This window comes from Neovison vison, chromosome 2 (genome assembly GCF_020171115.1).
Source record: "Neovison vison isolate M4711 chromosome 2, ASM_NN_V1, whole genome shotgun sequence".
In the NCBI taxonomy this organism is placed as follows: Eukaryota; Metazoa; Chordata; class Mammalia; order Carnivora; family Mustelidae; genus Neogale; species Neogale vison.
This window is the reverse complement of record NC_058092.1, coordinates 62,115,264-62,135,405: the sequence shown is the minus strand read 5'-3', so window position 1 is coordinate 62,135,405 and position 20,142 is coordinate 62,115,264. Positions and strand designations below refer to the sequence as shown.

The 20,142-nt window shown below is 34.6% G+C and overlaps 1 protein-coding gene across 3 annotated transcripts in view; it reads right to left on the bottom strand.

Moving 5' to 3' along the window:
• LOC122900093 (serine/threonine-protein kinase TNNI3K) overlaps positions 1-10,833 on the bottom strand; it is a 349,591-nt gene extending 338,758 nt beyond the window's left edge. The window contains exons 1-4 of one of the 3 annotated variants that reach the window (XM_044238471.1): positions 10,694-10,818; positions 9,214-9,381; positions 7,953-8,045; positions 4,107-6,132 (exon numbers count right to left, since the gene is read on the bottom strand). In XM_044238471.1, the coding sequence (XP_044094406.1) occupies positions 4,673-6,132; positions 7,953-8,045; positions 9,214-9,381; positions 10,694-10,775 (1,803 nt within the window). In that variant the 5' untranslated portion in view covers positions 10,776-10,818 and the 3' untranslated portion in view covers positions 4,107-4,672. Of the gene's footprint in view, positions 1-4,106; positions 6,133-7,952; positions 8,046-9,213; positions 9,382-10,693 lie in introns of those variants that run through there. The other 2 variants (XM_044238473.1, XM_044238472.1) reach the window with 2 other exon arrangements.
• Positions 10,834-20,142: the final 9,309 nt, after the last annotated feature.

Here is a 20,142-nt window from a genome sequence, read left to right as displayed (position 1 = left end):
GGCAATCTGGAGGTGTCCCTTGGGCAGGAGAAACAAAAATGAGGATCCAGACAAGTGCATAAGCTCTCCTCCCTTAGATACTGGTGAGCTGGAGCAAGGGAGGCAGGGAGTGCCAAGATGGCATCTACAACTCACATTCCTTCAGAGTAACTTGGTGGGCCACTAGATGAGTAACAAACTTGAAGCTTGCCCCTGAGGCTAAAGCAAAGAAGCAAAGAAACTGTCTATTCAGACTCTCTGTCCATTTTTAATTGATTTTTTAAAACGTTTTAATTTAAATTCATTAGCTAACCTACAGTATATCAATTTCAGTGTACAATTTAGTTACTAAACACCTCCATACAATACCCTGTGCTCATTCCAATAAATGCACTCCTTAACCCCCATCACCTATTTAATCTATCCTCTCACCAACCTCCACACTGATAACCATCAGTTTGTTCTCTATAGTTAAAGAGTCCATTTCCTGGTTTGCCTTTTTTCCCCAATGCTTGTTTGATTTCTTAAATTTCAGATGAGTGTAATCATATGGCATCTTTCTCGTTTTGCTTGGCATACTCTCTAGCTCCATCCACATCATTGCAAACTGCATGATGCCATTATTTTTTATGGTTGAGTAATATTCCACTACACACACACACACACACACACACACACACACACACACACACGGATAAAGAAGATCATCAGTTGATGGATGCTTACGCTATTTCCAGAGTTTGACTATTGTAGACAATGCTGCTATAAACACTAGGGTGCATGTATCCCTTCTCACTAGTATTTTTTTTATCCTTTGGGTATATTCCTAGTAGTGTAATTGCTGGATTGTAAGGTAGTTCTATTTTTATATTTTTGAGGAAATACCATATTGTTTTCCAGATTTTTTTTTTCTTAAGATTTTATTTATTTAAGAGAGAGCATGAGCAGGGGGAGCAGCAGTGGGGTAAGCAAGGGGAAGAATCTTAAGACAGATTCTGTGCTGAGCCTGGAGCCTGAGACGGGGCTTGATTTCAGAGCTCTGAGATCACGACCCAAGCTTAAACGAAGAGTCAGACACTCAACCGACTGAGCCAACCAGGCGCCTGTTTTTCAGATTTTTTATTTAAATTTTTAACCTGACCCAGAATTGTCTTCTCCTAGACCATAGCTCACTGGCAAGTTGCATGATGTGCCAAGTTTGGCTTACTGTGGCTCAGGTAGATAGCTTGATAAGGAAGGAATTTTCTCAGATGAGACTCATGTTTTGTCCCTCATTAAAAAAAAAAAAAAGTTAGAAATTTCTGTAAATTTAAACAATTGAGAGTATGTAACAATAGTATGCTATATAAAGGTTAGCACAGTGGTATTGGAGGGAAGGAGAATGTTTAATAATCTTTAATAAAGTTCATTACAGGAAATAATGCAATTTTACTAAGTATAAAAAGTAAAAGTTATGTTCAACTTTAATAGAAATTGTCTAAACAAAATTTTATAGGCACAAAAGATCTATTTTTTAAAGATTTTATTTATTTATTTAACACAGAGAGATCACAAGTAGGTAGAGAGGCAGGCAGAGAGGGAGGGAGGCAGGCTCTCCACTGAGCAGAGAGCCTGATGTGGGGCTTGATCCCAGGACCCCGAGATCATGACCTGAGCTGAAGGCAGAGGTTTTAACCCACTGAGCCACTCAGGCGCCCCTAGGCACAAAAGATATAAGTTAAACAAGGCAGCTAAGTTACTTCAATTTTTTTCGTTTTTACTAAGTGAATTTAGAAAAGGTAACTTTCAAGTAAATTTAAAAAAGGTCTTTTTTTGGATAATTTAGTTCTTGATATAGCTGAAAATTTATTTAAATAAACAACACAGAAACATTTGAAATACTTTAGTTTTGAGCAAATTAAAAATATTTTTAAAGCTTTTTCTTTCCATCTTGATTCTCCTAGACTACATCAAAGTGCCTCAATTCTGGGCCTCTAGTTCTCAAATCCAAAGGACATCACAGTGTATGTAAAATACCACCCCTGACTGTGTGTAGTAAAACAATTACTAGCTATCTGTGACAGTCACTCATACATTTTGCAGCAGGCATTTTGATTTCAGCTCTATGCTGAATTTTGCAATCTTAATATAAATAGGGATGTTGCTTAGCCTCAGAAGATGAATGATCATCACAGATTATGGGAATTAATTCTGGATTAATATGATCAAATTACTGTGATTTTCAGCATATAATTTATATATTTGAAACTTTACTTAGTATATAATGATAACATGCTTTATTCTGTTTTGCTTAGTTGTAGAAAAAAATGCCTGAGAAAGATTAATACCAAATGTTGGATTTTTTTCCCCCCATGCCTTCCTTGGTCACTGTTCATTATTAACTGAGCAGTAAGTTTATGGGCTATATTTAGTTATAAATAACAACCATCCTCTATAAAACTTGAGAGTATATGGAATTTAAAGCCTGTTATTTTATTAAATAAAAATGATAAATAAAGAGGAAATGTTCAACATTCTACTTATATATGCATGGGACTATCACCTTGGTTGGGTTAGATACACTGTTAATGCACATGTTTGTTAGTGCCCCAAGTAATGCATCTCAAGGCAAGAGAAAATGCCAAATTCTTTGAAACTGATAACATTTCAGAGCAACAAGAATCCATACATTGTGCAGAATGATGATTAAAACAGTGACCACCAATTTGTCAGAAAACTCCCATTGACTTTGAATAGAAGCCAACTATTTTCTGGAGGCATGTGATTACACAAAGGCAAAAATGAAGCTGAATTTTGCTAAATAGTAAACCATCAACATCAAAACTTAAACAACAGGTTTCTGGTCTTGACAGTTTTGAGTCAATCCAGACAGCAGTGTGGTGATGGCACTCTTAGGACATACAGCTTTACCAGACACTCTTAGGACATATAGCTTTACCAATATCTTTGATAACACAGAAGATGGTACTCGGTAGAAGCACATGGATATCAACAACTCCTGAGTTGGAAAGTGTTTCAGAAGAGTCTGATTCTGAAAGAAAGCATTGTGCCATATTTTATTGGTAGTTTTTTTTTTCTTTTTAGTGGAATAAAAAAATGGTAACTCTTAATAATTAATGGCACTTAGGTGAAATACAGTATTAAACATTCACTCAATGACAGACACATAGTATCTTCTGAAAGTTCTGCAAGTCAATCAGTCAATGCTAAAACATGGCTATATCTTTAGTTTTTCCTTGGAAAGAACCTTAAAAGAAAACAATAACAACAACAACAAAACACAGAAATAAACTAATTGAAGGTTCTAGGCAAGCCATATCAAGTATTTTTATATTGAACTGTTAATATATAAATCAAAGTACCACTGACTAGTTCTTATTTCAATTTACTCATGTTAAAACACAAAACTGACAAAGTTTCTCTAATTATTATTACACTTCGACATAAAGACATTTCACATGCATGCTTACAGCAAAATAGGGATACATAATTTGAGATTCCAGCCAATTTTTAATTTCTTGGAGCTGTTTATCATCTGTAATTCTCTTCTTCAGGTTCCTTCCTGCTGCCTACCTTGGGTCAATTATTACTTCTCAGTACCATCACCAGTATAAGGACAAAAAATATGAAATAGAGAGTAAAATCAGTCCTTCTGGTAATTTTAACAGTTCTAGTAAAGGGATTAATAAAAGGATGTAAGTAATGTCCAAAATGAACTTATACAATTATTAATGAACCCCAATTATTCCTACCACCTTCCCCACACAGATATTTGAGTTTTGTACATGTATATGCTTTTGTATGGATGGAACTTTAAGGAAAAATTTTGAGATACAAAAACACATGCCTGGGTGGCTCAGTCATTAAGTCTCTGCCTTCTGGCTCAGGTCATGATCCCAGGATCCTGGGATACAACCACGGCCCGGCTCAGTGGGAAAACTGCTTCTCCCTCTCCTACTTCCCAGGCTTGTGTTTCACCTCTTGCTGTCTCTCTCCCTGTCAAATAAATAAAATCTTAAAAAATATATATATATAGAAACACATATCCACATTTATAAGGTAAAATAACACATTTGCACTTTTAGTTTCATTTTGGTAAGAGCAATAAATGAGACAGATTTTCATCATCAATTTCATCTAATTATTTATTAATTACATAATCACAATATTTTAATATTTTAATTGATTTTATCTGAATTTGTGAGCAATGGGTTTCTTTCCAAAAAAGTATTTCTACAGTATTCTTATAGTGCTCTGAAGATCCTATAGTATGCCACTTTTATCAGTTCATCAGAATAGGGCTACTATGCTCAAAGACAGAAATGCCAATAAACACTTAGAACTGTACTGAAACCAAAGCCCAAAAGGAAGATGGAAAAACTCTAAAGGTATGTTTAGAAAATTACTCAAAACTACTGTAGTACTATATGAGCACAGCTATGCTCCACAAATCCACCTTTAATAAAAAAGAAAATTAAAATAGTGCTAAACATAAAAAAACCCTTTTCTAAGCTTACAGCCTTGAAAATACTCTTTTATCAAAAATGGAGAATTCATATTTTTGTGTTATTAATATGTTACAGTAATTGTTAATATAATTTGCACTGATTCACTTCAATGAAAAAACAAAAGTCTACAGAAAACTCTTCTATTTGTAGTCGTGCTCAATCAAGAACGCCAAGGTGTAGGATATTTAAGATGTCTCTAAATCAGACTGTTTCTTTGTATTTAAAGTAATTTCTAGAAAAATTTGCTCCCTATAAGTTATCATGTCTTCTACATCTTTGTAGACAAGCATTTCTTCAATGGACAACAGTTTATAGTTATTCAGGCTGAATGCTGATTTGTTCTGTATAGCATTTAACATTTTTAGGGATATTGTAACTGAATCACTTAAAGAAGAACAAACTGGGAAAATACGTGCATTCCACAAACTCAAACATGTCTTGTTTCCAGAGAACAGTTCCTCTGTAACTTCCAGATTCCAAATATCTAAGCATGACAGGAAACAGACTCCAAAGAATTGAAGTAACTTTATATCTGACAATGTTTTAACATTCTTTTTCAAGTTTTCTTGCACTCCAAATGCCATAGTTGAATACTTTAAGTGTCCATTCATCTTCAAGCTTAAGGAACACACAAAAGAATATGCAGGCAGAACAGCTGCTGTTATGATATGACAACCACTAATAATGCAGTTTTCCCCAACTGAAACATCAGGCCCCAATCTGGAATACTCCACAATTGAGCCAGCTGCCACAGAACACCTTGAATCCAGTATACTTTGAATGATACAGGATGTATTACCAGAACTTTCCGGTATTGCAGAAAAGATGCTAAAAGCTATGGACTGAAAGCCAAGCTCTGACTTCAAACTGCTATCTGAAGTAAAATGAAACAAATATTCTTCGGTTGTTCCGATGTGATAAAATTTGGAGTTATTAAGAACAATAACATTTAATGAGGTTCCTTTAAGAAGATGAAATATTCTCTGCCTAGTATCTATTAACTCTGCTTCTTCTTTAGTGACATTTGCTGTGTTTCTGGTGTACTCCACAGTTGCTCCAGGTCCCAAAGCTTGCAGAAAGTCTCCATAGGCATCTATTTCACAGTTCAATGTGCCTATTTTCTCATAAAAAGCAAGTAACTTTTTTGCTGATTTATGATCCATATAAAACAAGCTGTCCGTGTAGACATACTCAGAGTCTAACTTAAGAGAGGGAGTATCACCCCTAGCAAAATCCTGTTGAGAAATATTTCCCGGTCTACATACAGCATGAAATTGATGCATCTTTTCTATGCTGGGCTTATGAAGGAAACGATGGCAAGACCTGTATTCAAGGTCTCTATATTCTAATTCATCAAAAGGTTCTAAGACAAATACTCCATGTGTGGTACCAACAGTCAAACTAGAAGGATGAGCTAAAGCAGTAAAGCCAGGTTTGTCAAATCTAATAAACTCACATTCTCCGATACTATAAAGTTCAATATCATCTGCACAGGTAACCAGAATCCCAGGATTCATATGTGAGGGGAAATCAATGTACATGGCTAGTTTTAATTCCAACATCTGATAAATGGGGTTACCAAAAGGTAATGCAGTGAAAATTTTGCCCAGAGCACTTGCATTTGGAAGGCGTTGGCTGTAACCACCTATATAAAATTAAACAAAATAACTATTTAAAAATGTTTATAAGTCTCTTAAGATTTTAAAAACCCAGGGGGATCAGTTATAACCAAAATATCTCTAAACATATTTTATATATATAATACAGTACGGTAGCTCAGGAAAGAATAGTAAATTCCAGGTTACAAATTCAAGACCAATTCTCCTGTAGTGATTTAATATAATGCAATGTGGGATTAGGAAAGAATTCTATTATATTATATTTTAGAGGCTTTTAATTGTTTTGAATTAATTGTGCAACTAGTACAGAGAACCATGGGCTAAAAAATGATCTTATATCCATATTTTAAATGATAAATTGAAATTGCAACAACATTTGAACTCCTATATTAAGAATCCACTTCATAGAGGGGGGGGGAAATCACAAAAAACTAAAATACCAATTCTAAAGTAAAATAATTAAACAGTAATTTCCAGATGCAGTGTTTTTCCTCAAATTATTACATACATTTAAAGGAAGTAAAGGTACATTTACTTAAAAGCATTTAAAATTTATACTTGTTTTTAATTTAAACAGGCTTTTTCAATCTGAGTCTTAGGACTTTAATTCCTTGAAAAGCATGTTCTCTGTTCTCTTAAGTACATTAAATACCTTACATCATTTTTATGTAACTAATTATATTGAGGAGCCGCATTAGATAGTAGAAAGAGACAAAAACAGGTTCAAACTCTGGTTCATCACTTTTTAGTTGTTCCATCTTTGGATTTACTCCAAATCAGCAAATGTAGAATACTTGCTTTATTGTGTTTTATGTAAAACACTTGGCATATGATATGTTGTTCAACAAATGAGAGCTAATACTTTCTACTTTTCTCCTTTTCCAAAGACTAGCCAATACTTAAGTTTAGCATTGTAAGATTAATCTTTTTCCAACTATGTATTTTCTAGTGTCTACCTTAGATTTTACTAAGTCGGTAATAAGTAATATTGGTTCTGGAATAAGCTATAAAGTTGAATTTTTCTACTTTTTTAGATTTAGTCTTAAAATCAGAACTTGGATGCTTTACTTGATACTATCTTTACAAAAAATCATTGTTCTGTGTATGAATCATAAGAAATAAAGTGCTTTGAAAACCATGTAGATGAATGGCTCTAAAATACCTGTCCCTGAACTCGTGCCAGTCTATAATAACATTTTCATCAGCTCCAGTACATACAGAAAAATAACAGAGGTTTGCATATAACCTGAATTTTCATACAATGAAGTTTATTGAATTAAGAAACTATTCTCCTGAGATTATTTCTTTCCCACTTTCCTGCTCTAAAATGTCCTCTTTTGTGTGTGATTTTCCCTCTTACATACTTTCTTGTCCTCTCCATGTTTTGTCACCACCCTTCCTTTTGTTTTTAAACTCTTTTAAGGAAAGTAGACTTTTGCCACCAATAATCAGATACAAATGTATGGTAGGTTTTGGCAAAAGTCTGGTAATCACAATGCTAAGCCAGCCTCTCTCCTACAATAATAATCCCTTTTAAAGAATTATCAAGAAATGTTCATATTTTGATGAGTTCTATTTTAGGAAAATAATTTTCTATATACATACTAAAAACAATATCCATGAAAAGCTGATGATATTATGTGATCTATAAAGATACATTTGTGAAAAGACATTATGTTGCTTACAACTTTAAAATGTCTAGAAAAACATAAAATATGTTTTCAAAGCATAGTAATTTCAAAGAAAAATATTTTAAAAAAGGAGAAGTATTTGCAAGATAGAAAAAAGTCTCTAAAATATCAAAGGTAAAATGTCAATTAATGAAAAAGAAAATGTGTAACTTTACCAGAATGAATTAATAGGACGGTAAAAGAATTCCATTTATTGCCATATAGCTTTTCCAGACATCGAAGGGCACAAAGTGTGGATCCTCCATTTCCTTAAAAACAAAAGTTAAAAAACGCAATTAATTTCATAGAAACTTACTGAGAATTTGTAATTACAATAAAAAGTTAGGTGTTTTAAGTTTGAGGATAGGGCCTTTGGCTAACAATTAACTAGCTGGAGAGCAAAGGTATGGGCAAAAGAGTCACATTAAACACATTCCACAGTATTTAAATAGATAAATAATTAGCAATGGAATCCAGAGATTAGCGCTTGGGAATAAATGATGAGCACTGAAATCTCCTGAAAATAAAGAAGTAACATATTAGACAATTTGCAACACAAAAAGACAGTAAGTATACATGTTCATTTGAAATTACAAATTAAAAAACCCATTAAAATAATTCTCCCACATGACAAAATCAAATATTTGAGTTAGATTTCCTTTCTAAAGTTTCTTAGAACCTGGTGTTCTTAAAAATATCTTAAATATAACTACACTTACTAGTTACCTTGGGCAAGTTATTTAACTCTCTCTGCCTCAGACTCTCATCTATATGATAGGAACCATAAAAGTACTGACTGCACCATTATGAGGATTAACACAGGTTAAATAGAACAATGCCAATGTCAGATATAGATAGCCTCTGTGGTATCAAGAGGCTTCAGCTTTGAGTATCACAAAGAAAATGGCCCCCAGAAAAATAGCAAGTATTTTTATTTGCAGCGGAAGGTCAAAGGCAAGGCTGACTTAAACTGGGTTTTTAAAGTAAGTATCTGTGATACTTGGGCCATTAGACAGTGCTCTTTTGCTTTCTGCATCATGGTTCCAAGAGGCTAAGTATGTGTGTGTATTTATTTTTTTCCTCCTGATTTGCAATCTTCATGTAAATTTCTGAACTATGGAGTTGGGAAGGACCTTAAGAATCCTAACAATAAAGTCCAAAAGAATATTCATCACCTAAGTAAATTTATTAACATTAATAAAATTCTCTTTTAAGTAACAGTCTGTGAGTTTTTCATGGTAAGTCACAATGTGTAAGAACAACTGCTATGCCTTTAATCTTTCTTAAAAAATTGTAAATTTACATTAAACTTTTAAAGTTTGGAAAGCCTATAGGAAGAAAGATATAGAGCTCATAAACTTGAGCCATAGGAAAGCTTTTCTTCAGTGATCATTATGCCTAGAACCTATAATTTAAATCTGACCATAGATAGAGTACCGATTTTGACTCCAGCAGGATCAACAAAAACATGATATTGAACTCCAAGGGGTAGCTCCTTTTTTTTCAGCTTTTCTGACAGCTGTTGCTTATAAGCAAGCTCCTGTTTTTCATCAGCTGCTGTTATTGCAACGATGTCCCAGAATTCTCCAGCTGCCACAGGTTTGCCTGTGTGGAAGAAGCAAGGGAGTAAGTATTAGAAATCTCTAGCTGGTCTAGGTTTACCACTTTGGAAAGAAAAAAAAAAAAAGATTATCTTCATAAACCTATCTTCTCAGAATTAGAGAATAATTCGTGGCTAGGTAGGATAATTCAAACTAGTTCTATTGAAGATTGTTCACAAATTTTGATTTTTTTCTCTTAGATTACTTGCTCCTTTTATAGTTTACAGTTCACTTGTTTAATATTCTGAAAGTTGTTAGGTTTCTTAAGAGAAGTACTTTTGCCTTGCTAAAATTTACTTTGATTCTTAAATAACAAGAGACAAAAAGAATAAATGAATCTCCAGCTGTGAAAAATCAATTTTTATGTATCAGGACCATTTATTGGCTAAGTACAATTCAACCCAAAGATCCACTCCTCCAATGTTGCTATTTATAAATTTAGGTCCTTTATTTTTTATTACCTTAAGTAATGCAAAGCCATGCAAGTTTACAAAGGCTTTGAAGTATGACCTAGAATTCTGGATAACAGAAAAGTTCCCAACTCCCTGATGGACTCATTAAAAAAAGACTGAATTTTTGGTAGACAGTTGGAAGCTCTTCTTTATTGGTACACAAGATGATAAGGATTCTTATTAGTTAACAGATAGGATTTGTCCAAACCTAACACTCCTGAATATCCTACTGTCTTCCAAGTATTATTTCCTGTATTTTTAATGCAGTAACTTCATCAAAAATAGAATTTTATTAGATATTTGTACAAAGAATGACAAATAACACAGCTTTATTTATTTTTTTTTGATACAAACTTCCCCTTTTAGATTTTTAACCTATAATTCCTCTGTGTCTTGTTCTGTTTTTTACTCAGTTTGCATTCACAGCATGGAACGAATTGGTGAAGGAGGTAAGAGGACTGTAGAATGCTAAAATCAGATATGTATTGATCAAAACACTGTGCTTTAGATCATTTACATTTATTTTAAATAACTTTTGTTAATGAGCTAACCAAATGCATAACTTGGATTTACAGCTTCCCTAATCAGATTAGTATTTTCTTTCTTCTTCCTTCTCTCTTATTTTGACATATATATGTTACTAGGAATAAAGTCAAAGAAATAAAGTAACAACATAATGTAAGGAAAGGGCAGTGGCAGAATTTAAAAAAAAAAAAAAAATCGAGAGCGTAAGCTACAGCTGGGCCTGCGTGCTAAGCCCCAAGGTGAGAAGCAGACAGGAAGTGACAGTCCAGCAAATTTCCCGATATGTAAAGCACCCTCCCTGTCCACTGCCGGGAATAGTTGAGGTTCCCTCTTTGCTACCTCTCAGCTCTGAAAACCTCCTCAATTTTCGCTGGGTGGCTTCTCGCAGAGTTACGCCTACGGGTGCAAGCGCAGCAGCCATAACACCACCTTCCCCGGAACCAGCAGAAGCCTTCCAAGTCTCTGCCGCCCGGCACAGCACGCATGCGCACCCGAATGCAACCCGTTCATGGGTCCGGTTTCTCCTCTGTCCCGCCCTTTACGTGCGTCACTCACGTAACCACGCCCCCGGAGCTCCGGCCCACCCGGAGAAAACCTAGAGGCACCGAGTCCAGTGTCTGGCCTCGTTTCCCTAGCAACCGTCTCCGGAACAGATGAACACCTAGCGATTTGACTGACTGTGCCGGGTCTGGGCCGTTTGTTCCCAACTCATAAGGCCTTGCAGCCCAGTTGACCCGGTGAGTGGTTCATGTTGGGAGATAAAATTGCTAGAAACGACCCGTTAAGAAGACAAAACCACAATTTATCTTCCAGCTCTCTCGAAAAGTGGTTCGTCCTTTCTAACTCGCGGTTTGTTTCGGCCAGGAACAGTTCCCAAAGACCTCTTGACAGTTAATTCCTCCCACCGTGTCGTCATCTGAAGACATTTGCTCCAAGCCCAAGTCCAGATATATAGTCTGAACATGAAAAATCTGTATTCTGTTCAGGAACCTTAGGTTTGTGGTTTCTTTGCCGCTGCAGTTCTTAGTAAGTGAGCCTCTCTACCCCTAAGTTTTGAGTTCACTTCATAGGCTTTTGTAAATTGTATATAATTCAATCTGGGACCAGTCCCTTAACATTTGTGGTATTGGTTTATTTACTGGCATTCTTTTGCATATGCAGACTGATCAAGAACTTTAAATGACATTACTGGGAATAAGTCAGACCTATTAGATGTATTTTTAGTAGCTATCTATAAGTCTTTATCTTGTAAAGCACAAGTTTATAATGAGTTTTACAGGTTAATCTCTTCATCTTTACATAGAAGAAAATTATGAATCAGAATAATGACTTACTGAAGGACTCACAATCAGTAGTAGAGAAGACTTTAACATAATTTTTCAATCCTAAACCCAGAAATCACCTACCACACCATGCATTTTTATTTATTTTAGAAACCTGTCTTCACTAAACTTTCCATCAATGCCATAGGCAGGCATTCAGGGCTCTACAAGGTCTTGCCATGAACTTAACTTAGGTTTTTGTTTGTTTGTTTGTTTGTTTATTTGTTTGTTTTTCCTAAAGACTTGGCTTTGCATTTTATTTTGTACTTAAAGAGAAATCGTTTGGGTAAAAAGGGAGATTACCCTTTCATAGTTCCATCGTTTAAACGGTTTATTTTTGTTGTTGTTGTTGTTAATAAAAACAAAACATTGAGAACATTTAGAAAATACAGAAAGCTTTGAGTGAGGTGAGAACAAAAGGGAATGAGCGGTACAGATCAGAGAGGTGACAAAAGCCTAAAGAAAGGATTTTGTTTTTTTTGTCCTGGGTGAAACAAAGCCATTGCAGAGTTTTGATGTGACTTGCCTTGTGTCTAAAAAGATCGCTCAGAAATGTGAAAATAGACTACAGTGGAGGGTGGGGGCAAGGATAGAGTTGGTGGAGACTTGGCTATGATAGTATCAGTAGGGATGCTAAGAAATTGACTAGATTCTGGACATATTTTTGAAGGCACAGTCAATACAATTTGCTAATGGCATGGGTATGGAATACTAGGGAATGAAAGAAATCAAATTGACTACCTGAAGGATAGAATGGCCATCAACTGAGATGGGAAAGACTATGGATGGAGAATGTTGGTGGGATAGTAGGGAGAGTCCAGAATTTGGTTATAGACATGTGGAATATACAGATGTATGTCTATGCAGTACATATGTAATGGAAGTCTTTATGTGTTTATGTGTCTGTAGGCATTATACATATGAGTTTGGGGTTCATGAGAGAGGTCTGGGCTAGAGCAATAATTTTAGGAATCTTCAGCGTACATATGGAGTTACTTTTATTTTATTTTACCTTATTTTGCTTTTTTGAAAGTTTTAATTTTAATTCCAGTTGGTTATCATAATCTGTAATATTGGATTCTGGTGTACAATAAATAGTGATTCAACACTTCCTAGACTTCCTGGTGCACATAACACGTGCACTTCTTAATCCCCATCACCTATGTAACCCATCCCCCCACTCACCTCCTCTCTGGTAACCATCAGTGTTACTTGGTTTGCCTCTCTGTTTCTCCTGCCCCCCAAATTTACCCATTTGTTTTCTTTCTTAAATTCTACATATGAGTGAAGTCATATGATACTTGTCTTTCTCTGACTGACTTATTTCAGTTACTATTATGGCTGAGTAATATTCCATTGTATATACCAAATATTTTTTTGTCCCCTCAGATCTAGGATTAGGATTCAGTTTAGGACCAGAATAATGGTTAGGTTTAGGGACAGTGCAAGGATATGTGCCTACTATCCTGCAGTTCTGAGACCTCTCCAGAGGGATAATCTTAGGTTTAGAGTTATGGCTAGGGGTTAGATGGAGTTAATTTTAAACTACAGAACTAGTTGAGGGCCCAGGGGAAGAAAGGTTAATAAAGCTTATAAGCTCTAGAATTGTGCATACTAACAAGGTAAACAGTGAAAAAGTGACCAAATAAAGTTTTGGATAGTGATAAGAACTGTGAAGGGACTGAAACAGGCTGATGTAATAGACTTTATTATATATAGTATTAAATACATCATTTCTTGGACCTGGGAAGGATGGCCATAGAAATTGATGTTATTTTTTTCTGATATTATTATTCACATAAAATGTGCTGAAAGTAAATATACCACCTTATCAGCTATGGGTTTTTTTTTTTGTTCTTCCCTTGGAAGTTGATTGTAGAGGGTAAAAAAAATCTAAGGATTTAAGTTTATGTTTAATATAATCAAACAGTGTGATATGGTTGCTAAATAGTCATAAGCTACAGTAACTTATTTTTATTTTATTTTTATTATTTTTACAGTAATAAAATATACCAACACAGCTAAGTAGTAAAATCATTAATTCTGCATAAGTAAAACATGATGGAAATGATGTATTTAATCACGGATTCCACATTTCAAAAGGAACATCAGACAAACTGAGCTATAAATATGTTGAAAATGATATTCTGTAGAGGCATTTGGGCTTTTTTTCTATGGGAAGATAGTAGAGAGTATCTGAAAAAGTACCATAAAGAAAAGTGAGAATAGATATTTAAAAGAATTTTACTGAGGCACAATTTATGTACCATAACTAACCTGTTGTAAGTGAACAATTAAATGATTTTTAGTAAGTTTACTAAATTGTTCAACCACTACCCCAATAAGATGCCTGTGCTTGTTTATAGTTAATGAAATGTTACTTTTATTACTATAGATATAACTATGACTGTTGTGTATAAGTTGTAGAGAAGCACAGTAAATTTGTTTCCAAACACTTTTTTTTCCTTCTTCGCAAGAAGACACTGAAGAAGACAAGAAGACACTGAAGCCAAATGAAGAAGGTCCTAGATCATGGACTATGATGCTTATGGTGCATGGCTTGATCAGTACATGCTAAGGCTCTGATCTTTCCATTTCTTGTGTTTTATCTCTCTGTTCAACTACTGTTCCTCCTCCTACCCTTTCTGACATGTAGTGTAAGCAAAAAAAATCTTTTTTTATTGTTCCCTTCATTTGAATGTATTTAGCCAGCTAGCTTGTTCTCAGCTTATTTTTTTAGCATTTATTTTCCCTTGTTGAAGGAACCCTCACCCTTCTGACCCTTCTGGAGAGCCAAGGACAACTTTTTCCCCCTAACTTCTATTTGCTGGCCTCCCTTTTTATTTTATTTTTTTTAAGACTTTATTTTTAGAGTAGTTTTAGGGTCATGACAAAATTAGAGGAAGATACAGAGATTTCTGGGGCACCTGGGTGGCTCAGTGGGTTAAGCCCTTGCCTTCAGCTCGGGTCATGATCTCAGGGTCCTGGGATCGAGCCCCGCATTGGGCTCTCTGCTCAGCGGGGAGCCTGCTTCCTCCTCTCTCTCTGCCTGTCTCTCTGCCTACTTGTGATCTCTGTCAAATAAAATGAATAAAATATTTTAAAAAATACAGAGATTTCCAGTATATCCCCACATATACTTGCAGGTACATAGCCTACCCCATCAATATCTCCTGCTAAAGTGGTACATTTATTATGGTTGATGAACCTATCTTGACACTTCATAATTACCCAAAGTCCATAGTTTACCTTTCATTTCAATCTTGGTGTTGTATATTCAGTGAGTTTGGACAAAGCAAGATGACATGTATTCCTCATTAATAATATTCAGAATTACTGCCTAAAATTTTTCTGTGTCCTGCCTATTCATTCACCCCATGAACTCTGCAACCACTGATCTTTTTACTGTCTCCACACTTTTGCTTTTTTCATTATGTCATATAGTAGAATCCTTCACTATGTAGCTTTTTTAGTTGGTCTCTTTCACTTAGTAATATGCATTTAAGGTACACCATGTCTTTTTATGGCTTGTTACCAATTTCTTTTTAGTGCTGAGTAATAGTTCATGCCTGGATGTACCACACTTTATCCATTCACCTACTGAAGGACATCTTCGTTGCTTCCAAATTTTAACAATTAGGGTTAAAGTAAAGTTGTTGAGTAAAGTTGTTATGAACATCCATGTGCAAGTTGTTCTATAAAAATAAGTATTCAACTCCTTTGGATAAATACCAAGGAGTGCAATCACTGGATCTCTGATAAGAGTATATTTAGTTTTATAATATATAACCAAACCATCTTCCATACTTGCTGTACTATTTTACATTCTTACCAACAATGATCTGTTGCTAAACATCCTTGCCAGCAGTTGGTAGTGTCCATGTTCAGGATTTTGGTCATTCTAATAGGTGTGTAATGATAGCTCATTGTTTTAATATGCCATCTGTATATCTTCTTTGGTGAAGTGTCTGTTAAGATCTTTGGCCCATTTTTTAATCTGGTTCATTTCCATATTCTTTACTTTTAAGTGATCTTTGTATATTTTGGATAAAAGTCTTTTTTCAAATGTGTCTTTTGTAAATATTTTCTCCCAGTCTGTGGCTTGTTTTCTCATTCATTTGACATTACTTTTGAAAATTATATGTCTTTGATTTTAATGAAGTATAGGTCATGAAATATTTTTTCATGGGTTATGATTTTTTTTTAAAGATTTACTTATTTATTTATTTGACAGAGATCACAAGTAGGCAGAGAAGCATAGAGAGAGCAGAGAGCCCGAAGCGGGGCTCAATCCCAGGACCCTGGGATCATGACCCGAGCCAAAGGCAGAGGCCTTAATCCACTGAGCCACCCAGGTGCCCTGTGGGTTGTGATTTTTTATTATTATACCTAGGGTCACCTTGATTTTCCTCTAGGTTATCTTCTATGAGTTTTAAGGTTTTGTGTTTTACATTAGGATCATAGGTCCAGTTTGAATTAATTTTTCTGAAAGGGTTAAGTCTATGTCTAGAGTCATGTTTTTGTTTGTTTGTTTTGCATTTGGATGTCCAATTGTTTCAACACCATTGGTTAAAAGTCTATCTTAGCTCCTTTGTACTATTTTTGCTTCTTTTTTTTTTTTCATTTATTTATTTGATAGACAGAGAGAGATCACAAGTAGGCAGTGAGGCAGGCAGAGAGAGAGGGGGAAGCAGGCTCCCCACTGAGCAGAGAGCCCAACGCAGGCCTCGATTCCAGGACCCTGAGATCATGACCTGAGCCGAAGGCAGAGGCCCAAACCACTGAGCCACCCAGGAGCCCCTATTTTTGCTTCTTTGTCAAAGATCTGTTGACTATATTTCCATCTGTCTGTTTCTGGACTCTGTTCTGTTCCATTGGACTATCCATTGTTTTGACAATACTGCATTGTCTTGACAACTGTATCTTTATGGTAAGTCTTAAAATCTGGCAGTGGCATTCCTCCAATTTTGTTCTTTTTCAATAGTGTGTCAGATATTATGGGTTTTCGCCTCTTTGTATAAACTTTAAAATCAGTTTGTTGGTGTTGATAAAAATAATTTGTTGAGATTTTGAATGGCATTGCACTGAATTTATAGATCAAGTTGGAAGGAACTGACATCTTGATAGTGAGTCTTTCTATCTGGGCTATCAGTGCACATGAAATCTCTCTCCCATTTATTTAGTTCTCTGATTTTGCTCATCAGCAGTTTGTTGTTTTCCTTCTATAGATCACGTACATATTTTATTACATTTATACCTAAATATTTCATTTTTGGGGTGCTAATGTAAACAATATAGTGTTTTTAGCTTGTTCATTGCTGGTATGTAGGAAAATGATTGGCTTTGTGTATGACCTTGTATCTGCAACCTGTTAAAATCACTTTTTCATTTCAGGGTTTGGTAGTTTTTTTTACTTGTTTGTTTTGTTTCGTTTTATTGATTCTTTTGAATTTTCTTTTTTAAAAATACTTTATTTATTTATTTGAGAGAGAGAAAGTGAGAGAGTGAGCATGAGTTGGGGTAGTGGCTGAGAAAGAGGGAGAAGCAGACTGTCCACTGAGCAGGGAGTTGGGCTTGGTTCTAGGACCCTGAGATCATAACTGGAGCCTAAGGCAGAAGCTTAACAGACTGAGCCACCCAGGTGCCCTCTTTTGGGTTTTCTATGTAGATGATCATGTCATCTGTGAACAAAAACAGTTTTATTTCCTTCTTCCCAGTCCTTATATATTTTTAAATTTCATTGCCCTGTCTTACTGAAATAGCTAAGAATTTCAGTAAGATGTTACAAGGCAGTGATCAGTTGGAATATCCTTGCCTTGGACCTTAGTGGGGTCTTACTGGGGAAGCTTCTTATTTCTTATCACTAAGTATGATGTTAGCTATAGAAATTTTTATAGGTATTTTTATCAATTTAAGAAGTTCTCTATTATTTGGTTACTGAGAATTTTAATCATGAATAGTGTTGGATTTGATAAAATGATTTTTCTGTATATGTTGAAATGATCATGTGATTTTTCTTTTTTTCAGCCTGTTAATGTGATGGATTACACAGATTGGTTTGTGAGTGTTGAACCAGACTTGCATACCTGGGAAAAATCCCACTTGGTAGATTCTTTTTATACACTGTTGGATTCAATTTGCTGAATTTTTTTTCCAGGATTTTTGGATCTGTTTTCAGGAGAAATATTGGTCTGATCTGTTCTTTACATTCTTGTAATGTCTTTGGCCATAGTGTTAAGATAATTCTGACCTCATAGAATAAGTTAGGTTTTGCTTCTATCTTCTGGGAGGGATTGTAGGTAATTGGTATAATTTCTTCCTTAAGTTTGGTAGCATTCCTTAGTGAATTTATATGGGTCTGGTGCTTTCTATTTTGAAAGGTTATTAGTTATTATCTTAGTTTCTTTCATAAATATCTGCCTATTCAGATTGTCTATTCTTGTTGTGAATCATAACAGATTGTGTCTTTCAAGGAATGTGTACATTTCATCTAGGATATGAAACTTTTGTGCATGGAACTGTTCATGATATTTCTTTATTATACTTCTGAAGTACATGGGATCTGTAGTACTGTCCACTCTTTAATTTCTGGTATTAATAATTAAAAATAATTAATATTAGTGATTAATAATAATTAACAATTTGTGTTCTCTCTCACTTTTTTCTTTGATTTTTCCAAAGAACCAGCTTTTGGTTTCATGGATTTTCTCTATTGATTTTCTGCTTTTAATTTCATTGGTTTCTCCTGTAATTTTTATTATTTCTTTACTTACACTTTGGATTTTATTTGCTCCTTTTTTTTCTAGTTTTCTAAGGTGAAGTTTAGATTATTGCTTTCAGATTTTTCTTCTTTATATATGCATTCAATGCTGTAAATTTCCCTCTAATCACTGCCTTTGCCACATCCCACAAATTTTGATAAGTTGTATTTTTATTTTTCATTTAGTTTAAAATATTTTTAAATTTCTCTTGAGGTCTTTGACTATGTGTTATTTAGAAATATGTTGCTTAATCTCCACATATTTGGGGGTATTCCAGCTATCCTTCTGTTATTGATGTGTAGTTTAATTCCATTGTGATCTGGGGCAAACATTATATAATTTCTGTGCTTTTAAATCTGTTAAGTTGTGTTTTAGGCCCAAACTATGGCCTATCTTGGTAAACGTTTATGTGAGCTTTTGATGAATATACATTTGGCAGTTGTTGGATGAAGTAGTCTGTAGATGTCAATTACATCCTGTTGATTGATGGTGTTGTGTTTAACTATGTTCTTACTGATTTTCTGTCTGCTAGATCTGTTCATTTTCTGATAGTGGGGTTGAAGTCTCTAGCTGTGATAGTGGATTCATCTGTTTCTTGCAATTCTATCAGTTTTGCTTCATTTTTGTTAGGTGCATAAACTCTACCAGTTGGTATGTCTTTTTTGGAGAAATGACCCTATTATTATTATTATTATTATTATTTAATGTCATTTTTTAAAAGATTTTATTTATTTATTTGACAGAGAGAGGGAGAGAGTAAGCACAAGCAGGGGGAGTGGGAGAGGGAGAAGCAGGCTCCCAGATGAGCAGAGAACCTGATGTGGAGCTCCATCTCAGGACCCTGGGATCATGACCTGAGCTGATGGTAGATGCTTAGCTGACTGAACCACCCACGTGCCTCTGTAATGCCATTCTTTATCCTGATAACTTCTCTTGCTTTGAAGACTGTTCTGTTTAAAGTTAATATAGCTACTGCTTTCTTTTAATAGGTGTCTGCATGGTATATCTTTATCATTTTATATGTCTTTACCTTTAAAGTGGTTTTCTTGTGGACAAGGTATACTTGGGTTTTTTTATAATATTCTGATAATCTCTCTTAATTGGTTCATTTGGACCTTTGACATTCATAATGATTATTGATATATTTGCATTAATATTTGTGATAGCCATTGTTGTTTTCTATTTGTTGACATTATTCTTTATTCTATCTTCTGTCTTTCACTCTTTTTATGGCTTTTGTGGTTTTAAATGAGCATTGTACATGATTCCATTTTCTTTCCTTTCATAGCATCTTGGTTATAGTTCTTATTTTACCATTTTCAGTAGTTGCTCTAAAGTTGGCAATCCACGTTTATAATTAATTCAGTTCCACTTTCAAGTAACACTCTATTCCTTCCCAGGTGTAAGTACCTTATAATTAAAAATAAACCTGATTCTTTTCTTCTGTCTCTTATATATTTGCTTCTTTAATTTCACTTATATATAAACATTCATGTATGTATGACATATGTATTAACTTAGATAATTGCTTATATCACTTGTTATTTTGACAAACTTTTATGTTTGTCACAATCAGATCAATTAAGAATAAGAAAAAATAAAATATTTTAATATTATGTACAGTTTCTTTCCCAGTGTTCTTCTTTGCTTTCTATTGATCTGTGTTTCTGAACTACATCATATTCCTTTCATCTATAGAACTTCT